At 37.0% G+C, this 22,692-nt stretch overlaps 1 protein-coding gene across 18 annotated transcripts in view; it reads right to left on the bottom strand.

Moving 5' to 3' along the window:
* MCTP1 (multiple C2 and transmembrane domain containing 1) overlaps positions 1–22,692 on the bottom strand; it is a 591,199-nt gene that overhangs the window by 243,895 nt on the left and 324,612 nt on the right. For all 18 annotated transcript variants that reach the window (XM_039470335.2, XM_074383518.1, XM_074383500.1 and 15 more), the window contains exons 3-4: positions 11,534–11,676; positions 672–751 (exon numbers count right to left, since the gene is read on the bottom strand). In XM_039470335.2, the coding sequence (XP_039326269.1) occupies positions 672–751; positions 11,534–11,676 (223 nt within the window). The remainder of the gene's footprint in view (positions 1–671; positions 752–11,533; positions 11,677–22,692) is intronic.

Raw genomic sequence — 22,692 nt, 5'->3', positions numbered from 1 at the left:
TCTGTAGGACAAATCAATTCTTAGTTCCTATGTTGAAATTTACTTTGAAAAATTTAAGCCCATTATTAGGTATAAGAAACGATTAATATTAGTAACAATATTAACTAATATTAGTAACAATAATAACTTCGCAACTAGGGAAGCAATGATAATAATGTAACTGAGCAAACAAGCAACCTGCCTCTACCTTAGGAGCATTCCTTGGTAATCTGGCAATGGCAAAACCAGATTCTACTGTGGCTCAAGTAACAAGAGACTTGCCATTTCTGAAGCAAAGTGCACACACTGTATTTTATATAAAGTAGTCTAATTCTTAATAACTATGATTAACATGCATAATCTTTTTTTTACACCCCACTACAACCACATGGGCAATGTGAAAGGATAGAATGGGTCTTTTATCTCCAGATTCCTGGTGCTTAGCACAGTACTGTGGAACAGAGCAGGTATCCAAGAATTTTTCTGTTGAAGAGTTGTTGAATAAGGTAGTCAGGGAAGATGCTATTCTTTCCATTGGATAAGTAAGGAAGATGGATTTGAGAAATGCTGACTAACTGGAAGGTTCACCGCAATAAATGGCAGAACTAGTCCTCAGACCAGCTGACATTTTCTGTTACACAAGTCCACTGCATCACAAAGGGTGGCGATATTACAATAGTTCAAAAGCTAACCTGTTTAATTCCAATTGTGCCAGATCCAGAAAGGCTGAGCCCATAAAGTCATCCTGTAGTCCAAAATCATAGTCAAATACCTGAAAGCCAAAGAGAAAAAGGACTGTTAAAACTATTTCCAATATAAGCTTTAAGTGATAATGTCTTGGTCATAAAATGTAGGTTGTCTATGTCACCAAAAGCATACTAATATTTGTTTTTTAAAATAATTGTTTTTGTACCTTGGAATATTAGAATCCCACAAAATGCTCAAAGAAAATTACATTTTATTTATTACTTAATATTACTGACTGATTATATCAAATAGAATTTGATATAATTCTATATGGCAGATGTAACAAAATCAAATAAAATATAGTAAATCTTCAAAAATGTGGGAAAAAGTATATAATTCAACAAAAGTATATAAAGCCCGTCTTTCATATAGGGCTATGGTTGATGAGATATGATTCTAATATCTTCACAGTTTTTAGCCCATTAAAGATACATTCTGTGATACAGGACAGTGCCACTTTAAGCATACAAATAAGTAAAAAGATACTATGATTGAAGTACTTTATAAAGTTCTATTAAGGTTAAGTTAAAAGAAGGTTTTATTACAATTACTGGGGGATAATACTAATGTAACTAACAACAACAAAAAAAAAAAAAGGAAAAGAAAGAGATAATGCATTTCTTCCTTTTATCAATAATCTCTATCCAGTATCTTTGCTGTGTCTTGTGTGGTTCTTATTCATTCAATGGTGACTATGACAGACAATGTCTCTGACCTCTTGGATTCTACAGGGAGGGTCTGATACGGCCAATAAATACCTAAGTATATATATACAGTTCAGTTATAAGTACTATGAAACAAATAAATGTCTAAGAGGTGTGTGGAGAGCTGCTATTTTAAATGGGGAGTCCAGGAAGTCCTCTCTGAGAACATATGTTTGTGTAGACACCCAAATAATGGGAAGGAGTACACTATGCTAGTATGAGCGAGGACACTCCAGCTGAAGGACACGGCAAGCCCAGGGAAGGACTGATGTGCTTCACCTATCAGTTGTGATCAGCGAGAAACCAATGCGGTTGAAACAAATGGAGAGAGATGCAGAATGGAAAGAGGCTGGAGGGATCGCTCACAGCTGGATCAGTTAGGGCCATTGCCAAAGGATGCTAAGTAAATGGGAACTGGCTAACTTCCATCCATCTATTAATTTCCTCACTCATTCAATCCCTCAGCCAGTATTGACTAAGTACTTATTCTATGCCAGGCAATATGGCAGGCACTGAGTAAACAGTGGTAAGCAAAACTGCCATTCTCAATGCTTACAGTTTAGTGAGCAAGACAGATGTTTAACTAGGATGCGTAGGTGATATGCAGTTAGTAATACTGATTTTTTTTTTTAGACGGATTTTCGCTCTTGTTGCCCACGCTGGAGTGCAATGGCATGATCTCGGCTCACTGCAAACTCTGCTTCCTGGGTTCAAGCAATTCTCCTGCCTCAGCCTCCCAAAGTAGCTGGGACTACAGGTGCACACCACCACGCCCAGCTAATTTTTGTATTTTTAGTAGAGGCGGGATTTCACCATGTTGACGTGGATGGTCTCAATCTCCTGACCTTGTGATCCGCCCGCCTCGGCCTCCCAAAGTGCAGGGATTACAGGCATGGCCGCGCTCAGCCTGATTAAGCATGTTTTAAAGAAGAGAGAATGAAAAGACAGTAAGGAAGCAAGTGAGGAAGATCAGCGAGAGTCTTTAAGATAAAAAACAAACAAAAAATGCTACCAGAAGGAATTTAGAGCTGTCACTTGCTGACCTTTTCAGATAGAAAATATTTGTATTGAACATTGGAGTAATTGAACATACACAGATAAATATGCTCTTGAATGGATGACCCAGGCCTTTGGATGCTCCAGGACATGAGAATCTATGAAGCTGAATCAATAGTCCAGCACTCCTATACTCAATTCCTGGTACAACAGTTAGAAAGCTCAAAGCAGAGGAAACAGTAGGCACAGCAGCCCTGAATCAGTTGTTGCTTTTTTCCTGTATTATAGGTGTACTTCAATTTAAGAAAACTTAATATGTAAAAAATTGATATTTAAATAAAAAGATAAATACTTTGCATTACAAAAGGATTCTTAGATGTGAAAAGTCACATGGGGATTTATTTAAGTAATAAGCTCCCCTAATGCCTTTTAAATTATTCAATTTGCAGTCATTTGATTTACATACAACCTTTCATGAGTACATTTATTGTAGAAAGCTCAGCACTCCTGCAATAAATATTCTGCTTGATCAATTACACTTCTGAGCTTTAGTCATCTGCTCAGTGGCATAGCACATACGTGTATTGCACAGCTTATGCAACTGACATCTCCGTATTTGCAAGTGGCTGCAGCAGTGTATTTCACAACATAAAATTTACACCAAAACATTGGAGAAATTTCTCTCATGCAATCTCATCTAATCATATCACCCTTAGGCTTAAAATCTTGGGGGAGAAAATAGGTGGCATATAATCAGTGAGATCACCTGAGGTTCACCCACACATATGAGGTGGAGAGCTGTGAATCCAGTGAATCTATTAGTGTAGACAGCCCAACTGGGTGATTCAACATCCAACGTCTTTTCAGTCTCATAGTGAGAGTCTTTCCTATTATCCTAGTGCGAGATGTCTACTTTAGTTCTCAATTCCTGTTAATGTGCAAAGGCATAAACATGGGAAGAAATGGAAACACTGGAATCCCAGCACAGTTTAATGCTTATTAATGATTTTTCAATATTTACTAGGAACAACCCAGTTAACAAGGTATTTTTGTTTCTATTTTTCAGATAATGAATCCAAAGCTGAAAAAAAAAATATTCTTCACACCAAATCCTAGGTCTAGGAAGATACAAGATTCAAATCTTGTTGTATTGAGTGTCATTAACAGAGTGTGTTTAAATCCCACAAATGTCTTAGGCACCCACTGTAAGAGAAGCACTTAGACTAAAACATGAATGATTTAGATGAGATCCTTGCTTTCATGGAGCCTTCACACCATTAGTTGGAAACATTAGGTAACAGGTAGAAGTTGCCTGGGACTTGGGAACTTCTGCATTCTCAAGTGAGTTTAGAACAATAAATATTTTATTTTAAACAACAAATTCACCTTATTGTTTACTAAAAATCCATTGGGAAGCATATCAGCTAAAATGCTTTTGTTTTTGTTTTTGTTTTTAATGGAAAACACAATTCAACCAGCTTCAATTCCTAGTTTAAATGACTGAAGAAAAATCTATAGGTAATTATGGCTTCTGGGAAGTTTTACTTTGGCAGTTCAAATGATTCATGCATTTATTAATTTATTTATTTGAAAAAGATTTGGTGAGTACCCACAATGTTCCAGGTACTGTTCTAGGCACTTGAAATATAGCAGTGATCAAAACAGCCAGTCTTTGATTTCTTGGAACTTACATATGGGGTGGCGAGAGACAGACAATGAAGAAATACATATGCTAAGTAGCAGTGATAAGTGCTAAGGAGAAAAATATTTCAGAGTATTGGAGTGATGGGAACTACTATGTATATATGATGTTCAGAAAGGACAGCGAGAGCAGGAGGTATTTCCCCATGATGGGAGAAGTGTGTTTCATAACGAGGGAATAGGAAAGTGCATTCCACGATGGGGGAAGTGTCTTCTGCGTGGAGGGTATAGGAAGTGGAAAGGCACTGAGGAAACTGGCCAGGGTCCCATGTGGCTGGAAAGTAGAAAGCAAGAGAAGAGGCCTGGAGTATTAGTTCATGCTTAGGCCATGGTGCCTGCCATCATATTTTAAAATCTCGAAGGAGGATCCAGAGAGGAGACGGAGAAGGACCAGTTACTGAGGGAGCAGGAAAACCGGGAGAGGGGTATCCTGAAAACATGCTGAAGAAAGTATGTTAAGATGGAGGGAGGAGTTAACTGTATCAAATGTAAATGATACAGTTTAATCCCATTTCTGCCTCTCCAGTTCTCATCAGTGCTTCCCTGTCATTACTGCCTCAATAACTCCCCTACGATCCTAATGGCCTGCCAGGAGGTCCAGAGTGGCTTGCTTCTTCATTCACATCTAGCAGGGAAGTGTGAGATGCTTTGTCCCAACATTTCCAGTAAAGTACTGAATCCACTTCAGATGGGCCAGCTCATATCACATGCCTATTTATTGGCCAAAGATATGGAAGTGGCTTAATGGCTAGCATAGGTTCCCTTTATTTTTAAAGGCAATGACGTAGTCAGTGTCCATGGAACCATATGGATCTTCAAAGAGAAAAATTGGGAGCCCACAGAAAAAGGAAAAAGGGATATATATTGGAAAAATCCTCAACTAATATCCCTAACAGAGAACCAAAACTAGGTTTCTTTATGATGTCTCCAGATGCCAGCATCACTTGCCTCTCTACAGCTAAAGCTACCTGACATCCACCTATAGCTCAGTCCTGGTCTTGGCTTTAGGAAAACTTGATAGGAATCAGGGAGACTTTCAGGACTTCTAATTTAAGGCTCTTTGTCTCAGCATCAAGTTACCCTTGCCAAAGAATCTGCAACTCGTAGATTGATATCCTTGATGCTGGCCTAGTGTTAGTTTTCGAATCTCACTCAGGTCTTGCTTTGACCACCTGCTTGGACATTCCCATAAATCCATATGAGGCATCCTTCTCCCCCAGTGAAGTGATTGCATGGAGAAACACCTCTTTCTTATGTTATTCACTCTTAACATTGTTTTCTTCTTGCCTCCATTATATGGTTGTCTGGCTGAGTAATTTGTCTGTGTCCTAGGAAACTTGTACCCAAGCTAGACAGAACAGCCCTGTTTGTTTCTTCAACCTCTGTCTTCACTTTGTTTTGAACTTTATTTCTGATTTATTACCCAATCTCCAGCATCTCTGGAATCTGCTTTTGTTGCCTTGGAATTTTGCTTTCCTGTTCTCTGTCTGCAAACTGAAAATAGCCCTATCTCCTCCCTGTGATATCCTACTCTGATCTTGCCCAGTCCTTGGGCTCTGCCTTGACACAAAGCAATATTGTTAACATCCCCATAGGATTTTCTCCAGCCCCAGTATTGGGGAAATGGACAATGGATGTATGGATAATATGGCTTTTCCATATCTATCTATCATCTTCTATTGCAGTTCACTGTCTGTGCCTAATTATGTTCTGAATTATGACAGTGAGCATCGAATTGGCACTCCTTCAGTTATATGACATCACTCCTTAGGATTTTTCTATTGCATTCCCTGCATGGTAATGTCTATGGCTGAATTAGCAATAATATACTTGTAACCTCATTTTTCTACTTCCCACAGAATATATGATTATATCCAATTTCAAAATAATCTAAAAATATTTTAGTGTTGGTGTACTAATTATACAAATATGATGTATAATTGGTATCATAATATAGATATACTTATAATATATATTACATATATAATAATATATATATTTTTTGAGACAGCATCATACTCTGTCACCCAGGCTAGAGTACAGTGATGTGATCATGGTTGTCACTGCAGCCTTAAACTACTGGGCTTAAGAAAGCCTCCAGCCTCAGCCTCCCAAGAGCTGGTACCACAGGTGCATGCCACCATCTCTGGCTTTTTAAAAAAAATTTTGTAGAGATAGAGTCTCCCTAGGTTGCTCCAGCTGGTCTTGAACCTCCTGGTTCAATTGATCCTTCCACCTCAGCTTCCCAAAGTGCTGCGATTATAGGCATGAGACACTAATAATACTTTAAACCATATTAGAGCTTCTTTAAAGGCCTAACCCATCTCATGAGGTCATATAATATGATCTAAGATATAAGATCCTACTTAGCAACAGTGTCCAAGACTAATTTTTATACTAAGGCAGTTTCAGACTAACCATAACACTATAAAATAATAATTAAAGATGAAAAGTCATAGAAGTGACATTGTAAAACAAACAAAAAGAAAACCTAACTATGACCTTTGCAATTAGTCATCTTTAATGGAAACCAGAAGCTATCTTACTTAACTGCTAGGTAGCCATAAGCTAACCCTTAATCTCCAAGTCTCATGTACCTATACAAAAGAGATGAAAACAGTTATATGTAGGGTTATGGTGAGGGTTACATGAGATGATATTGGACTAGTATTTAGCACAGTTCTCAGTCAATGGTAGTAACTATTATTAAGATGAAGATGTGATCATAGAGTTCATTTTTCCGAGACTCAATAACTTCATATGTTCTTTGCCTACAAACCAAAAGCAAGAATAGTCATGCTTTTTTGTTCATTTTGTTTCATTGCTGATTATATTTTGGTCTGAAATAGTGGAAATTATTGATTCATGCGTTTAGGAAATGTTTTTGAAACATGTAAGACAAAACATCCGAGATAATACGAACATCTTACTATGGAATACTTTGGTTCGGGTGCTCTGAGGTTTATGGCTGGAAACATATTTCCATTCCAACTACTCAATTGTTTCCATTTAAATGTCCAGAAAAGTGGCTCCCTACCTGTGCCTCAGAATAACCTATTGAGGTGTTTTAAAATATTGAAGCTTGGACTCTACTTCAGAGGTCCTGAATCAGAGTCTTCACAAGTGAAACTTGGGCCTCTAGATTCTCCAAACCTTTATGAATAACTGTGGTGTACAACCAGGGATGAGAATCATTGGTATATGACATTTTCCAAGGGCCCTTATAAGCTACCAATAAATAATTTTAGACATGACAGTAATGTGGTCCTTAACTTAAACAGAGCTTAAAGTAACACTTTCAACTTTAACTCTTAAGTTTGTATAGAAATGACTTATTTAAGGAATGGTCAATTTGTTAAAATGACCATCTTAGAAACAGTCATGTGTTCTAATTTATCAAAATGTTTCTATTTTTTAGAAAAGTGCTCCCAGTTGATACTCAGATCTCCAACTCATGATTAGAAATGTATTTACATAAATACATTCCCATTTATGTTAAATTTATCTCTTCTACTGTAATTCTGGTGTTCACTGTGAACCTGGGATAATAGTGTCAGTGAAATAACAATGGAGACTCTGAATTCAACTGAAATGGATATAAAATTTATCCTATTATCTAAGATGTATGTCAGAGCATCACTGTGAATACAGGGCAGACTAAAGTGGCTCCTGTCTCAATTAAAAGCACTGCATTTTAACTCCTAGCTTCCACTCTTACATTATTATATATAGATTTTATAGCTCATTCCTCCAAGCCTTGTTCTCATCTGCACAGAATATGCTCTTTTCATTAAAATTAAAAGTTACATAAATTCCAACCATTTGCAAAGAATATTTTTATTTTGTACAGTTAAAAAAAATGACAAATGACAACTCCAAGATTTTTTTTTTAAAGAAAATGTTTTCACTAGAAATGGTACAAGCACTTCAACTTTGATGTGCTTTTATAACCTTGGCTCAGAACAGAATTTTGTGTTCCTTGGTAATTTTTACATTAATAGAAATCAGATTACAGGGTACTGATGGACTCCTTTTTCCTCTAACTGCAGATGGGAGGGTTGTACGCTTAATGTTTCTAATTATCTAGATTTTGCATTTTCATATTCTCAGTCACTACAGAATTGGTTGGTCCCTAAGAAATCTTTTGGGCAATATTAATCATCTGTTGTGGAGGATGTGGACATCATATCAGAACTGAATAAAACACACAGGCCTGAACAGAGCCAATAAAAAATGATGCAATTTTTATGAAACTCTAGTCACTTAACAATATTATTTCCACCAATGTACTTTATTTGATTCTTCCCCCAAGACTAGAAAAAAATGAAACATAAAAAATGGAAAAAATAAAGTGAAAAGTTAGAGATTTTCTTCCAAAAAAAGCCCTAGGCATTTTACTGAAAATGAAAATCAACTGAAAAAAATAGGAAATCATTTAAAAAGTATAAAGTATCACATATAATGAAGTATCATCATTTTATATGTGTACTAGTATCTCAGAGATTTGTATGATTTCTATCAAACTTAAGTATCTTTCTCATATAGAAATGTAAAAGGTGACAATGTAAAAATGTTAGTAAAATTATAAAAATATTCAAAAGTGACTGTGTATCCTCTTCTCTATGGTAGAAGTTAAATGGTGGCTACATAATCTTATACAATGAAAGTTCAAAGTGATTTGAAAAAAACCCAGCAACCTTTGGGCTTTCTTTCTTAGCTTCTTTAATCATAGTGTATCATTAACCAAGCCTTCTGACCTGCATACAGTGTTGCTGTTTTCATTTACAGTATATGTATGTGTACTATATAGACTGTAAATATATATAGTATATGTATATGCACACACGTACATATCTACATATATACTATATATACACATACATATGCATACATATATATATATATATATATATATATATATATATATATATATGTATATTCTTGGTCTCAAGTGAAAACAATTTTTGCCACAATTTAAGTTTTTATATAAATTTATGGAGTGCTAGTACAATCATGTTACATGTATAGACTGTGCATAGAGGTCAAGTCAGGGCTTTCAGAATATCCATCATCTGAATAACATACATTGTGTCCATTAAGGAATTTTTCATCATCTAGTACCTCACTACACCCTCATCCTTCCAAATCTCCAGTGTCTGTCATTCCACTCTCTACATCCATGTGTACACATTATGTAGCTCCTGCTTATAAACTGAGAACACCACCATTCTTTTCTAAGTACTTCAGTTTTTTGTTTATTTCTTTTTGAGCCTAGAAAATGTTCCTTTTGAAAAATGCATTTTGACATTTGGATTTCTATATAAGTGAACACTTATTCTTGAGCACAAAATAACAAAAGCACCCGACCAATACCTAATATAATTTTGGAAAGTTCATTTGTAACACTTTCAAAGACTGGACAGCCACATGGTTCTTTCACAGAGTAATATCCCACTAATAAAACACAGATCCAATGCAAAAGCAATTAAAAGTAAACTTCTTTCCTCTCATGATTTTTCACTTTAGCAGCATTAATGAGATTCAACAGCCTGTTGCTGTCCTTACTAACACCTGTTTTTTCCTGATCATTTTCTTTGTAACTGCAGTTGCTCTAACTCATGTCTCCTGATCCCCCACATCCCCATCCCAGAAATAATACTTTCCTCACAACCCACTTGTCTTTTCTTTATTCCATTTCCATTGCCTATCTCAGCTCTTCATTACAAAGATATTTCCTTTTTTCTCATGTGGATATTTCTTTCCCTCTAGAAGTAAGGAGCAGGGGAGAAACACCTCTGATCATAAAGGTCTACCCTTTTGTGGGAGAAGGGTTGGCTATGAAAATTCTTAAATTAACAATTATTGTGCCATCCCATATTATGTAGTTAAAAACAGTTCAATAATGCTATTTAAGGTCAGCACAGTGGCTCATACCTGTAATCCCAGCACTTTGGGAGGCCAAGGTGGGTGGATCACTTGAGTCAGGAGTTCAAGACCAGCCTCACCAACATGGTGAAATGCCATCTCTACTAAAAATACAAAAATTAACCAGGAATGGTGGTGGGTACCTGTAACCCCAGCTACTGAGGAGGCTAAGGCAAGGGAATGGTTTGAAACCATGGAGGTTGCAGTGAGGCCGAGATTATGCCACTGCACTCCAGCCTGGGCAACAGAGTGAGACTTAGTCTCAAAAAGAAAAAAAAAGGCTATTTAACTGATTTTCAGAGAGACAATTCTTATGCAAGTTTGTGTCTGTTTTCCCCATAATGACTTATAGAAAATTATTAACTGTATACTTAGGAGATTTTCTTTTCAACCCTCTTATAAACTGTCCTCTTATAATTTCAGTAACATCTTGATTATTTCTTATTCCTTTCTGTGGAGGAAAGAAACAACTAGAGGTATGACGATGATGATTTGAGGAGAAGCAGCATGCCTAGTGATTGCTGAAAAATGGGATTTCTGGCTCATGTGTCAGTAGTGACAACTTAGGAAAAAGGGTGGGATATGTGCTATTGTGGTAAAAGTAGAAAAAGGTCTGGTCACTGAATGAACAGTCAGACTCTAGGAGCAAAAAAGAATATAAGTATCTAGAGATATGAATTTTTAAAAAGCCTAGCATGAAAGTAAAACAAGGAATAGGGCTCAGAATAGAAATTAGGTTGTAACTCAAGTTCTCCTCTTTCTTTTAATTACATAAAATAAGAGGAAAGACTCTCTGCCCCCACCCCCAAGTTGTGGTAATCTAACAGAGATAGAAATTTTTCTCCCCATCACCTTCACCCTTCTCATCTTCCAAGTAAAACATCTTGCTTGCAATAAAAAATGGCAGATCTTAAATAACACATTTTTTTGTGTGTGTGTGTGGGGAATGGAGTCTCACACTGTCGCCCAGGCTGGAGTGCAGTAGCACAGTCTTGGCTCACTGCAACCTCCATTTCCCAGGTTCAAGCAACTCTCCTTGCCTCAGCCTCCCAAGTAGCTCAGATTACAGGTGCCCATGACCACACCCAGATTTTTGTTTGTAGGTTTAGTAGAGACAGGGTTTCACTATGTTGGCCAGAAAGACTGGGTTCTGTATAAGCTCTCCTTTCTGCTTAGTTTATATGGAAACTTGTTTTCATATACTCCCAAAGTACACTAAATCAGTTGGCAGTACCAAGCATGAGGGGTATACTTCATAATCCTTTTAACTGACTGGCAAGATAACTGTCCTGGAGAAAAATGCTCCCACCAGCTCCTCCTTCCCTGTATCTCATTTCTATCATATTATCAGTAGATTAGTGGTTAATAGCAGAACACATTTATGGTGAAAACTCTCATCAGACAAAGAAACATGATAAAATCCAATAGACAGAGAGTTCCATATCCGTTTCTATCAGGAAAAAAACAAATAAATGGCTCACCTTTATATACAATGGCTCCCTAAGATGATCAACCAGAATGCAGGCTTTTTCTTCCCACACAGGGTTGAGGTTCTTGTGTATTATCTTACTTCTAAAAACTTCCTTTCTTCCGATTTTGAACTTCACATATGGATCACTTGTCCCTATTAAATAGATACATATTGATTTCTGTTAATCATGCCTTGGTATGGAAGCAAGAGAATCACTCATCAAAGCATCAAAAAGTACTTAAAGGAAGAAAAGTTAAATGAAAATTATCCATGGAAAAATAACACGTGTTTTTTAATGAATTTTTAATTATATATTGAAGTGATAATAAATATTATTGTTGTTATTTTATCTTCTGATCTTAATCTTGTAACCTTGTCCTGGTATTTAAAAACAGTCTATTCCAGAAAGCCCACTAGTGGGCCTCTACCCAAAGGAAAAGAAATTATTTTATCAAAAAGACACCTGCGCTCATGTTTATCTCAGCACTTTTCACAATAGTAAAGTCGTGGAATCAATAGACTATTGGTTTAAAATGTGATATACATGTATGTATATATATGTGCCATATATATATGTGCCATGGAATACTATTCAGCCATAAAAAAGGAAGAATGTCTTTTGCAGCAACATGGATGGAACCATAGGCCATTACCCTAAGTGAAATAACTCAGAGACAGAAAGTCAAAAGCCACATGTTCTCTCCTGTAAGTGGAACCTAAACAATGGGTATACATGAAGGTACAGAATGGAAAAATAGACACTGGAGATTCCAAAAGGTAGGAGGATGGGAGAGGGGTGAAAAATGAAATAGCACCTATTTGGTACAATGTATATGACTTGAGTGATGAGTATTCCAAAAGCCCAGAATTTATCACTATGTAATATATCCATGTAACACAACTGCACTTGTCTCCATAAATCTCTTTTTTAAAACCCCACTCTAGTGCATGTTGAATGTGTAAATTTAATTAGTTATAAATTGTGGAGATTAATCTGAGATTTCTCTTGATATCATCTGGTCAAAAATAAAAAGATGTTTAATAATCCTTGCTGCTTAAATTAGTTTTAAAAGCATATATATGCTGCTAAAATGTTATACTAGCTAACTATCCTAAATATATGTGCACCCAGTACAGGAGCACCCAGATTCAAAAGCAAGTTCTTAGAGATCTACAAAGAGACTTAGACTCCCATACAATAATAGTGGGAAACTTTAACACTCCACTGTCAATATTAGATGGATAAAGGAGACAAAATTAACAAGGATATTCAGGGCTTGAACTCAGCTCTGGACCAAGCAGACCTAACAGACATCTACAGAACTATATACGTTCTTCTTAGCACCACACAGCACTTACTCTAAAATTGAAGTAACTGGAAGTAAAACACTCCTCAGCAAAGGACGGAAATCATAACAAATACTGTTGGAATTCACTTGGGGTGGCTGGCAAAATATTAGGAAAATATTAGAGAAAGTTAGAAGATTATAGTCTCAAACCTTTTGGAAGGCCAAAAGGTTTAATGGAACAGGCTGAAGGCAGCCAGTTCATTATGTTAGATTTTTAAGTCATAGGGTAAAAGATTAGGATAATAAAAGCTTCCCCAGTTAGGTCTGTTTACCCCACATTCCTTTGTCCCTACTCTAATTTGTTTGCTCATGTAAACTTTGTCCTGGATGGTCCTCTCAGGGAAAGGTTGAAGGGAAATTACCCATTAATGGCGTTTACTCTGGGCTCCGGAATCAAAACCTTTTATCATTCATAAAAGCACTCTTTTATCCAAGTTAATTATCCATGAGCATGTTAACTTAAAACCTCTGTTATTAAATTTATACTAAATAAATGTGAGGAGGTACAAGGAGTTGTGGTCAGTTAGCTGCAATCATCCTCTGAAAGCAGTTGACAACCATCCCTAGCTCACTGGAAATCACTGTGCTGGGTGTGAGAGGACATTCATTCATCCTTCGTTGAGTCAGGGTCTGCAGGACAGACCTCTGCAGGTAGTGATCAATGTCTCGGGCGGTGACCCTGACGTGATACTCACCACAGCTGGCACCTGAACAGGGACACTGACATGACTGACACCACAGCTGGTACCCCAGTGTGAGGAAACCCGACCAAAATAACGTCACAGCAGGCAACCAAACGTGAAGCAAACCAAGGTAATCATCACTGTGAAGAAGGAACAGCAGACCCCCGGAAGAATGAAAGTGCAGAAGACTGTGCAATCAGGTCAAGAAGTCAGTAAGACATTGGTACCTACTGGGAATTACCAAGTTTAGGGAGGCATTGTTTCAGGCTAGGGATTCATCATGGGGTAGCAGTAATCAGTGCAACAAAAACAGTTATCAGGCCCAATTGAAGGAATTAATACAACCTGCTGCTTCCCAAAGCCCGTGGTTCCCAGCAAATAGCATGCTGGAAGCAAAGCTCTGGGAATAAGTGGGGAGAAATCATGCACAAAGGCATCCAATGAGTAGGGAAAAAAAAGGAAAAAGAAATGCTACAGCTATAGATCCTTGTCTTAAGCAAGCAGCAGTACAAAAGGAACTCTTATGTCTGGTAATTAATAATCAGCAAGGCGACCAGGTGTATGTTTATAAAAAGATAAGAAAAAAGGCATCAGAGGCAGAAACTGCCCAACTTAGCAAATAGTGGGCAGAGGAAGAGGCTCCAGCAGAAAAGCTCCACCCAAGCGGCAGCTACCACGGTGGAGATGGGGGTGGGGGTGGGGTGCGGTGGAGGGAGTGAGCAGTAAGCAAAAGGAATGGCTCCACAGCAGGGAAGCAAGCACAGCATAAAAGCTCACAAAACCAGAGCCAGCAAACGCTACCAAAAACTCAGCCTACAAGGAGAAGAGCCAAGCCCAGAGCATCCCAGTTAGCCTGAAAGGGAGGGGCAGGCGTCATGGGCAGAAAGATCCATCCAGCCACCGACATTTGCTGCACACAGAATGCAGGGCAAGCAAAGAGCAGCACCTGGCAGGGCACAGCACAGCTGCCATCCCAGGACCGCGCTGTTTCGCTCTGGCTCCACAGATGTCCCAAAGTAAAATTTCATGTATTCTTTGTATACAAGCAGCATCCCAAATTGTAATTCTCTGCTAAAATTTAAGTAAAATTTAAGGATTTGTAAGACCTTTTTCTAATATTAGCCACTGTTTTTATTCCAATGCTACCCTTATTATGGCTCTTTTAAAATTCAACTTAAGTAAAATGGTAACCTCCAAAAGGAGAAAAATTACAGAAGGCCTATGAATAAGTTGAAAAGCAATTAAAAGCTAAGCATGTAAAACTACACCTTACCCTTTAAAAGAGAACTTTAAACCAAATTAAATAATATTTGTTGAATTAAGAAGTAAAAATGTTGTGCCCATTTCTCAGAAAGTGAAAGACATTTGTATGTAAGTGTAGTAAAAATGTTTGCATGCAACACTGATTTGAGATAGTCTTTTCTCAGCTAGCCACTGTTTTCAGAACTGTTTGCCGGTTTAAAGTCCATAAACTTAGCCTAAAAACTCAATGGCAAAATTTAAGCTATTCTGCCTGTGGCCTTATGCACATGGTTAAAGTATATTATGTAAGTCTCTGCTTCTAGAGATATTTTCAGATTTCCTTTTAAACTTCATTGTTACCAACCTCAGCTTGCCATCTTAAATTATACAGTCGATTGCTAAGTTATAATCCTGATATCATCAAAATTCCTTTAAGAAAACAATTTAAAGTGATATTGTACTTCTCCATACCTAATGCTTTAACACTATTTACTAATAGATCAGGTAAACAAAAAAAGGCCACAATCTAGTAGAGACCACATAATTCAATCACCCAATCAAAGTTTACTAGCAGTCAGAGAGCTAAAATTAAAGCCGTGATACCAGCCTTAAAAACGTTTCCCACTCAGCCCATAAATATAGTAAGTAACTTGGCTTACTCAGTGTATCTACTACAAAATCTTGAAACAGCTTTAATCAAGTCTAATCTTAAGCCCACAGCTCACTGCCTAGCCCATTAGCTTATGGCAGTAAACAAGCAAACTTAAAAGTAATAACATCACTGCTTAACCAAAACAGAAACAGAAAGATTAAAAAGAGAAATTAAAAGAATAAGTAAAAAAAAAAAAAAAACAGAGATTAGAGAAAAATACAAATAGCGAGATTAAGAAAATAAAGTGTAAAGAAAAGAGAGAGGCAGAGAAAGAGAGATTAAAAAAAAACAAGGAGGCAAAGAGAGAAAGAGAGGCACAGAAAGCAGGACAAAGGAGATAAAGTAGAAAGTAGAGAAAGAAATATTTGGAGGGTTACAATTCAGCTTCCTCAGAAGAAAAAATTCAGAAGGCTAAGCAAGTCCTGCTTCATTTTTTATTCTTTCACTCTGCCTGCAATCTGCATCTGCTATACTCTATTGGGCTCACATATTAGACCCACCTTTCTTTTGCCCTGTCACCTGGGCAGGACACCCTCTTCCCAGACTATAACAACATGACTGCTTGGCTAGAAGGGATAGATTCACCCACAGTGAGGTTCCCTCAATAATGGCACACATTGGACTAAGGTGCCAGATAACACTACATATCACTCCAGTATCCTCCCACTGTGTGTAAGTTATAAAAGTCCTAGACCTTCCTGTGTACTGGCCCAAAAACAAGTATGGCTACATCATGTCAAAGGAGATACCTTAATATTTTTAGTGGCAGGTAGCCTCAAACCAGGCAATATAACCTGTACCACTTTTCAAAACATTCCCAGGAAAGTAATGAATTTCACTTTAACTGGGAGGTCTGTCACAGTAAACATACCCGTAGCCTTGAGTTAGGCAATTATAAAATCTTAGACTGGGGCCCCACGGCAGACTGCAAAGCAGCCTTACTAATATTTCCATCCATCATAGCATTAATCACAGTTTCATAGCTACATCTCGTTCTCCTATAATTTGGGCAGATGGAGGGATAGGGTATCCCAGACCCCGAGTAAAGTCCATGCCACCCCAAGGCACCTTATGACACCTAGGACACCTCAGTACCTCCCTTAACACCTGATATGGGACATATCATAATTCCAGTCACAACTACATTATAACCTTTTTTCATAATTACACTGATCAGTGCCTGATTTGCACTACCTATCCATATGTTTTCCTAATGGGAACTAACATTTCCATTACACCACAAGACTCAACATTTGTGACACAGGTGCAGAGACAAGCTTGGTTTGCCTCATGTATCACTAATCACAATATATCTAATTTAAAGATCACTAGCATCATGGTATTAAAGAGACAATCTGAAGCATCCCACCAGTCAATTTAACAAAATAGTCTCTCAGACCACAGTGCAATCAAATTAGAACTCAGGATTAAGAAATTCACTCAAAACTGTACAATTACATAGAAACTGAACAATTTGCTCCTCAATGACTACTGAATAAATAACAAAATTAAGGCAGAAATCAAGATGTTCTTTGAAACCAATGAGAACAAAGACAACATACCAGAATCTCTGGGACACAGATAAAGCAGTGTTTAGAGGGAAATTTATAGCACTAAATGCCCATAGGAGAAAGCAGGAAAGATCTAAAATTGATACCCTAACAACACAATCAAAATAACTATAGAGGAAGAGCAAAAAAAATTCAAAAGCTAGCAGAAGACAAGAAGTAACTAAGATCAGAGCAAAACTAAAGAAGAGAGCAATATGAAAAACCCTTCAAAAAAAAATCAATGAATTCAAGAACTGGTTTTTTGAAAAGATTAGCAAAATACATAGACCATTAGCCAGACTAATAAAAAAGAAAACAGAGAAGAATCAAACAGACACAATAAAAACGATAAAGGCAATATTACCACTGATCCCACAAAAATACAAACTAACATCAGAGAATACTATAAGCAACTCTACACAAATAAACTAAAAAATTTAGAAGAAATGGCTAAATTCCTCAACACATACACCCTCCGAAGACTAAATCAGGAAGAAGTTGAATCCCTGAATAGATCAATAACAACTTCTAAAATTGAGGCAGTAATTAATTAATAGCCTACCAACCAAAAAAAAAGCCCAGGACCAGATGGATTCACCACTGAATTCTACCAGAGGTACAGAAAGGAGCTGGTACCACTCCTTCTAAAACTATTCTAAACAATAGAAAATGAGAGACTCCTCCCTAACTCATTTTATGAGGCCAGCATCATCCTGATACCAAAACCTGGCAGAGACACAACAAAAAAAGAAAATTTCAGCCAATATCCTTGATGAACATTGATGCAAAAATCCTCAATAAAATGCTGGCAAACCAAATCTAGCAGCACATTAAAAAGCTTATCCACCACGGTCAAGTTGACTTCATCCCTGGGATGCAATGCTAGTTCAACATACACAAATCAATAAATGTAATCCATCACATAAACAGAACCAAAGACAAAAACCACATCATTATCTCAATAGATGCAGAAAAGGCCTGTGATAAAATTCAACATTCCTTCATGCTAAAAACACTCAATAAACTAGGTATTGATGGATTATATCTCAAAATAATAAGAACTATTTATGACAAACCCACAGCCAATATCATACTGAAATGGTAAAAGCTGGAAGCATTCTCTTTGAAAACTGGCACAAGGATGCTCTCTCTTACCACTCCTCTTCACCACATAGTATTGGAAGTTCTGGCTAGGGCAATCAGGCAAGAGAAAGAAGTAAAGGGTGTTCAAATAGGAAAAGAAGAAGTCAAATTAGCTCTGTTTGCAGATGACATTATCATATATTTAGAAAACCCCATTGTCTCAGCCCCCAAATTCCTTAAGCTGATAAGCAACTTCAGCAAAGTCTCAGGATACAAAATCAATGTACAAAAATCACAATCATTCTTATACACCAATAATAAACAGAGAGCCAAATCATGAGTAAACTCTCATTCACAATAGCTACAAAAAGAGTAAAATACCTAGGAATACAACTTACAAGGGATGTCAAGGACTTCTTCAAGGAGAATCACAGACCACTGTTCAAGGAAATAAGAGAAATCACAAAAAAAATGGAAAAACATTCCATATTCATGGATAGGAAGAAGCAATATTGTGAAAATGACCATACTGTACAAAGTAATTTATAGATTCAATGCTATTCCCATCAAGCTACCATAGACTTTCTCCCCAGAACTAGAAAAAAACTACTTTAAATTTCATATGAAACCAAAAAAGTGCACAGACAGTATAGCCAAGACAATCCTAAGCAAAAGAACAAAGCTAGAGGCATCACACTACCTGACTTCAAACTATACTACAAGGCTACAGTAACCAAAACAACTGGTACCAAAACAGATATATCGACAGATGGAACAGACCAGAGGCCTCAGAAATAACACTACACATCTACAAGCATCTGATCCTTGACAAACCTGACAAAAACAAGCAATGGGAAAAGGATTCCCTATTTAATAAGTGGTGTTGGGAAAACTGGCTAGCCATATGCAGAAAACAGAAACTGGACCACTTCCTTACACCTCATACAAAAATTAACCCAATATAGATTAAAGATTTAAATGTAGGACCCAAAACCATAAAAACTCTAGAAGAAAACCTAGGTAATACCATTCAGGACATAGGCATGGGCAAAGACTTCATGACTAAAACACCAAAAGCAATGGCAAACAAAAGCCAAAACTGACAAATGCAATCAAATTAAAGAGCTTCTGCACAGCAAAAATAAATAAATAAATAAATAAATAAATAAATAAATAAATAAATAAATAAAACTATCATCAGAGTGAACAGGCAACCTACAGAATGGGAGAACATTTTTGCAATCTATCCATCTGACAAAGGGCTAATATCCAGAATCTACAAAAAGCTTAAACAAATTTACAAGAAACAAACAAATGACCCCATCAAAAAGTAGGCGAAGAATGTGAACATACACTTTTGAAAAGAAGACATTTATGTGGCCAACAAACATATGAAAAAAGCTCATCACTGGTCATTAGAGAAATGCAAATCAAAATCACATTGAGATAACATCTCACATCAGTTAGAACGGCGATCTTAAAGTCAGGAAACAACAGATGCTGGAGAGGATGTGGAGAAATAGGAATGCTTTTACACTGTTGGCGGGAGTGGAAATTAGTTCAACCACTGTGGAAGACAGTGTGGTGATTCCTCAAGGATCTAGAACCAGAAATGCCATTTGACCCATCAATCCCATTACTGGGTATATATCCAAAGGATTATAAATCATTCCACTATAAAGACACATGCACACGTATGCTAATTGCAGCACTGTTGATAATAGCAAAGACCTGGAACCAACACAAATGCCCATCAATGACAGACTGGATAAAGAAAATGTGGCACATATACACCATGAAATACTATGCAGCCATAAAAAAAGAATGAGTTCATGTCCTTTGCAGGGACATGGATGAAGCTGGAAACCATCATTCTCAGCAAACTTACACAGGAACAGGAATCCAAACACTGCTTGTTCTCACTCATAAGTGGGAGTTGAACAATGGGAACACATGGGTACAATGCTTGTCGTTTCTGGAGAACCCAGCAACAAGGCAATATTTTTGAAGCAGAGACAAGGCCCTCACTGGACACCAAACCTGCTGGTGCTTTGGTCTTGGACTTCCAGCTTCCAAAACTATGAGAAATTTGTAACTGTGTATTTCTAGATTACTAAGTCTCAAGTATTTTGTCATATCAGCACAAACAGATTAAGATAATCCTGACTTTGAGTTAGAAAATGTGTAATTATTAATATCACTCTATACTGCAGGTGACGAACGATCTGGGATTCTGTGTGACTTGCCAAAAATATTGTAAGAATTAAGCTAATAAGTGACAAGAATGGAGGGTAAATTTAGACTTTCAGACTCCAAGTCCAATGTTTCTTCTATTCAGCAATGTAGGAAACTCAGACACCCATATATTTTTTTTAACTCTAAAACTGGTATATAACTACTGTGTAAAAGTATTAAGCAATTGTTTCAATACTACATGTGATACTAACATTGACAAATATTTATTCTGGTTTATAGAACTCTCATACGTCTGTTACCACTATCTCAGTGAGCCTACTATTGCTCCATTTTATAGATGAGAAAAACAATAAAGGTTAATAACTTACTCCAAGTCATATAGTTAACAAGGATATGGCAGAGCCCAGACTCAATCTCAAATCTGAGGGCCTGCTCAGCTAATGCTTTTTCTTGCACATCAACACAAAGCATTTTCCCATTTCAGAGTGTTGTTACATGATCTATTTCTTTGTTCCCCCCAAAACCAGGAATAATCCTTTTACAAAAAAGCAATCTCATAAAATCTGGCCTTATTGGGTTTCTCTGCAGTTATTGGTAGCATAAAATTTCAACTTCATTTAGTTTAGCTATTACGTAAAAATACTGATACAACTTTTAGTGATTTAGCACAGAGGCCTATACACTCAGATGTTAATCTTTTTGAGAAGCATTTTGCTTCTTGCTCCCTCCCAGAAACATTTTCCTTAACCACTGTGTAGGTTAACTGTCAAAATCCCCTGAAGGTTGAGTAGAGATGGTTCCTAGAATCCTGCTGACTGGTCTGCTGGGTCTTGATGGCATCACTTTCATTATAAAAGGGAACTTAGATCATATAGCTAACATTTATTGAACATTTATTATATCAGCGGTCACACACCACTTAAGCCAATGTGATGAGTTCTGTTATCTTGAATTCACAGCTGAAGAAACTGCAACATGTAACAGGTGAGTAAATTCCCTAAAGTCATACAACTAGGCTGCTGGAACCTGAAGTTAACTGCCACAGTAGAGTGTCTCCAAACACAACTCTTCTCAGGCTTGGTGTCATATCCATGATGACATGTGAGGCAGTAAATACCCAGTGGCTTGAAAGAGAAGAATGTCCGCTAACAAGAGTAGATCAAAGAGTTACGTTAAAGTTCAAGGACAGCTTTTTGAGTCTACAGTAGACACAAAGATGTCTGAGACTGGCATCAGGGAGAGACAGAGGCTGTTTGTTAGGATCTCTGAAAACATATTGTGATGGTACAATATTTTATAGATGTGTGATCTTTGTCACAGGGTAACCTGGTTTAAAGATGGTAAAAATGTTAGCAATTTCATTAGCACAGGAAAAACAGATTCAGGCCAACACTCATGGTAGTCATCTAATTTTCTCTGCTTTGTTTTGACTTTATAGGATAAATTTGCTACATTTCTCTTTCCAACCATCACTTAGTGGCTTTAGGTGCTGTTATTAAAATTTCATAATTTTAATAGCCAAGTATTAAAAAGAAATTTCTAATTATTTTCAAATTCTTCACTTAGGGGACTTTTAGTGATTGAGAGACCTTAATAGTTCAAGACCCTCTGCTTGTGATTACAACGTAACTGGAGACATTGTTCTTTTAATTTATGTTCAGTGAAAGATTTGTAACTAATGCACTAATCTATCTTTGAAAGTGTGGGCCAGGCACGGTGGTTCACGCCTGTAATCCCAGCACTTTGGGAGGCCGAGGTAGATGGATCATGAGGTCAGGAGTTCAATACCAGCCTGGCCAATATGGTGAAACCCTGTCTCTACTAAAAATACAAAAATTAGCTGGGTGTGGTGGTGTGTGCCTGTAATCCCAACTACTTGGGAGGCTGAGGCCTCCCAGGAATCACTTGAACCCAGGAGGCAGAGGTTGCAGTGAGCCAAGATTGTGCCACTGCACTCCAGCCTGAGCAACAGAGGGAGACTATGTCTCCAAAAAAAAAAAAAAAAAAAAAGTGTTTTTACTAAGTACATTTTACCAAGGTATTATCTGATGATATTAATGGCCATTATTTGTTTTGTTAAAGGAGTTGCATGGTCAAGTATATCTGGAAAACACTGCTTTAGAAGAAAATTAAATAGATTCATTTTCTCTAGTCTTTAAATAAATAAATGTTCACTATGACTTTCCAAGAAGAGGGCATGACAGACATCACTTACCAGGTTTTTTTTGACTATGAGGCCTACTTTTCTTGAGTGCATCTTTTAGAATCAATAATTCTTTGATCTCTCTTTGGGAAATGCTACTTCCTTATATTTCATTACAGGGAAATTTCATGTTTTGAGATTATAGTATTATTATTGACTTTACAGTGGATTTAAGTAATTTTACTGTAACAGAACTCCCAAGAAATCTAAC

Source organism: Saimiri boliviensis, chromosome 1, assembly GCF_048565385.1.
Source record: "Saimiri boliviensis isolate mSaiBol1 chromosome 1, mSaiBol1.pri, whole genome shotgun sequence".
NCBI lineage: Eukaryota > Metazoa > Chordata > Mammalia > Primates > Cebidae > Saimiri > Saimiri boliviensis.
The sequence above is the reverse complement of the archived record's forward strand: the minus strand, read 5'-3'. Positions and strand labels throughout refer to the sequence as shown.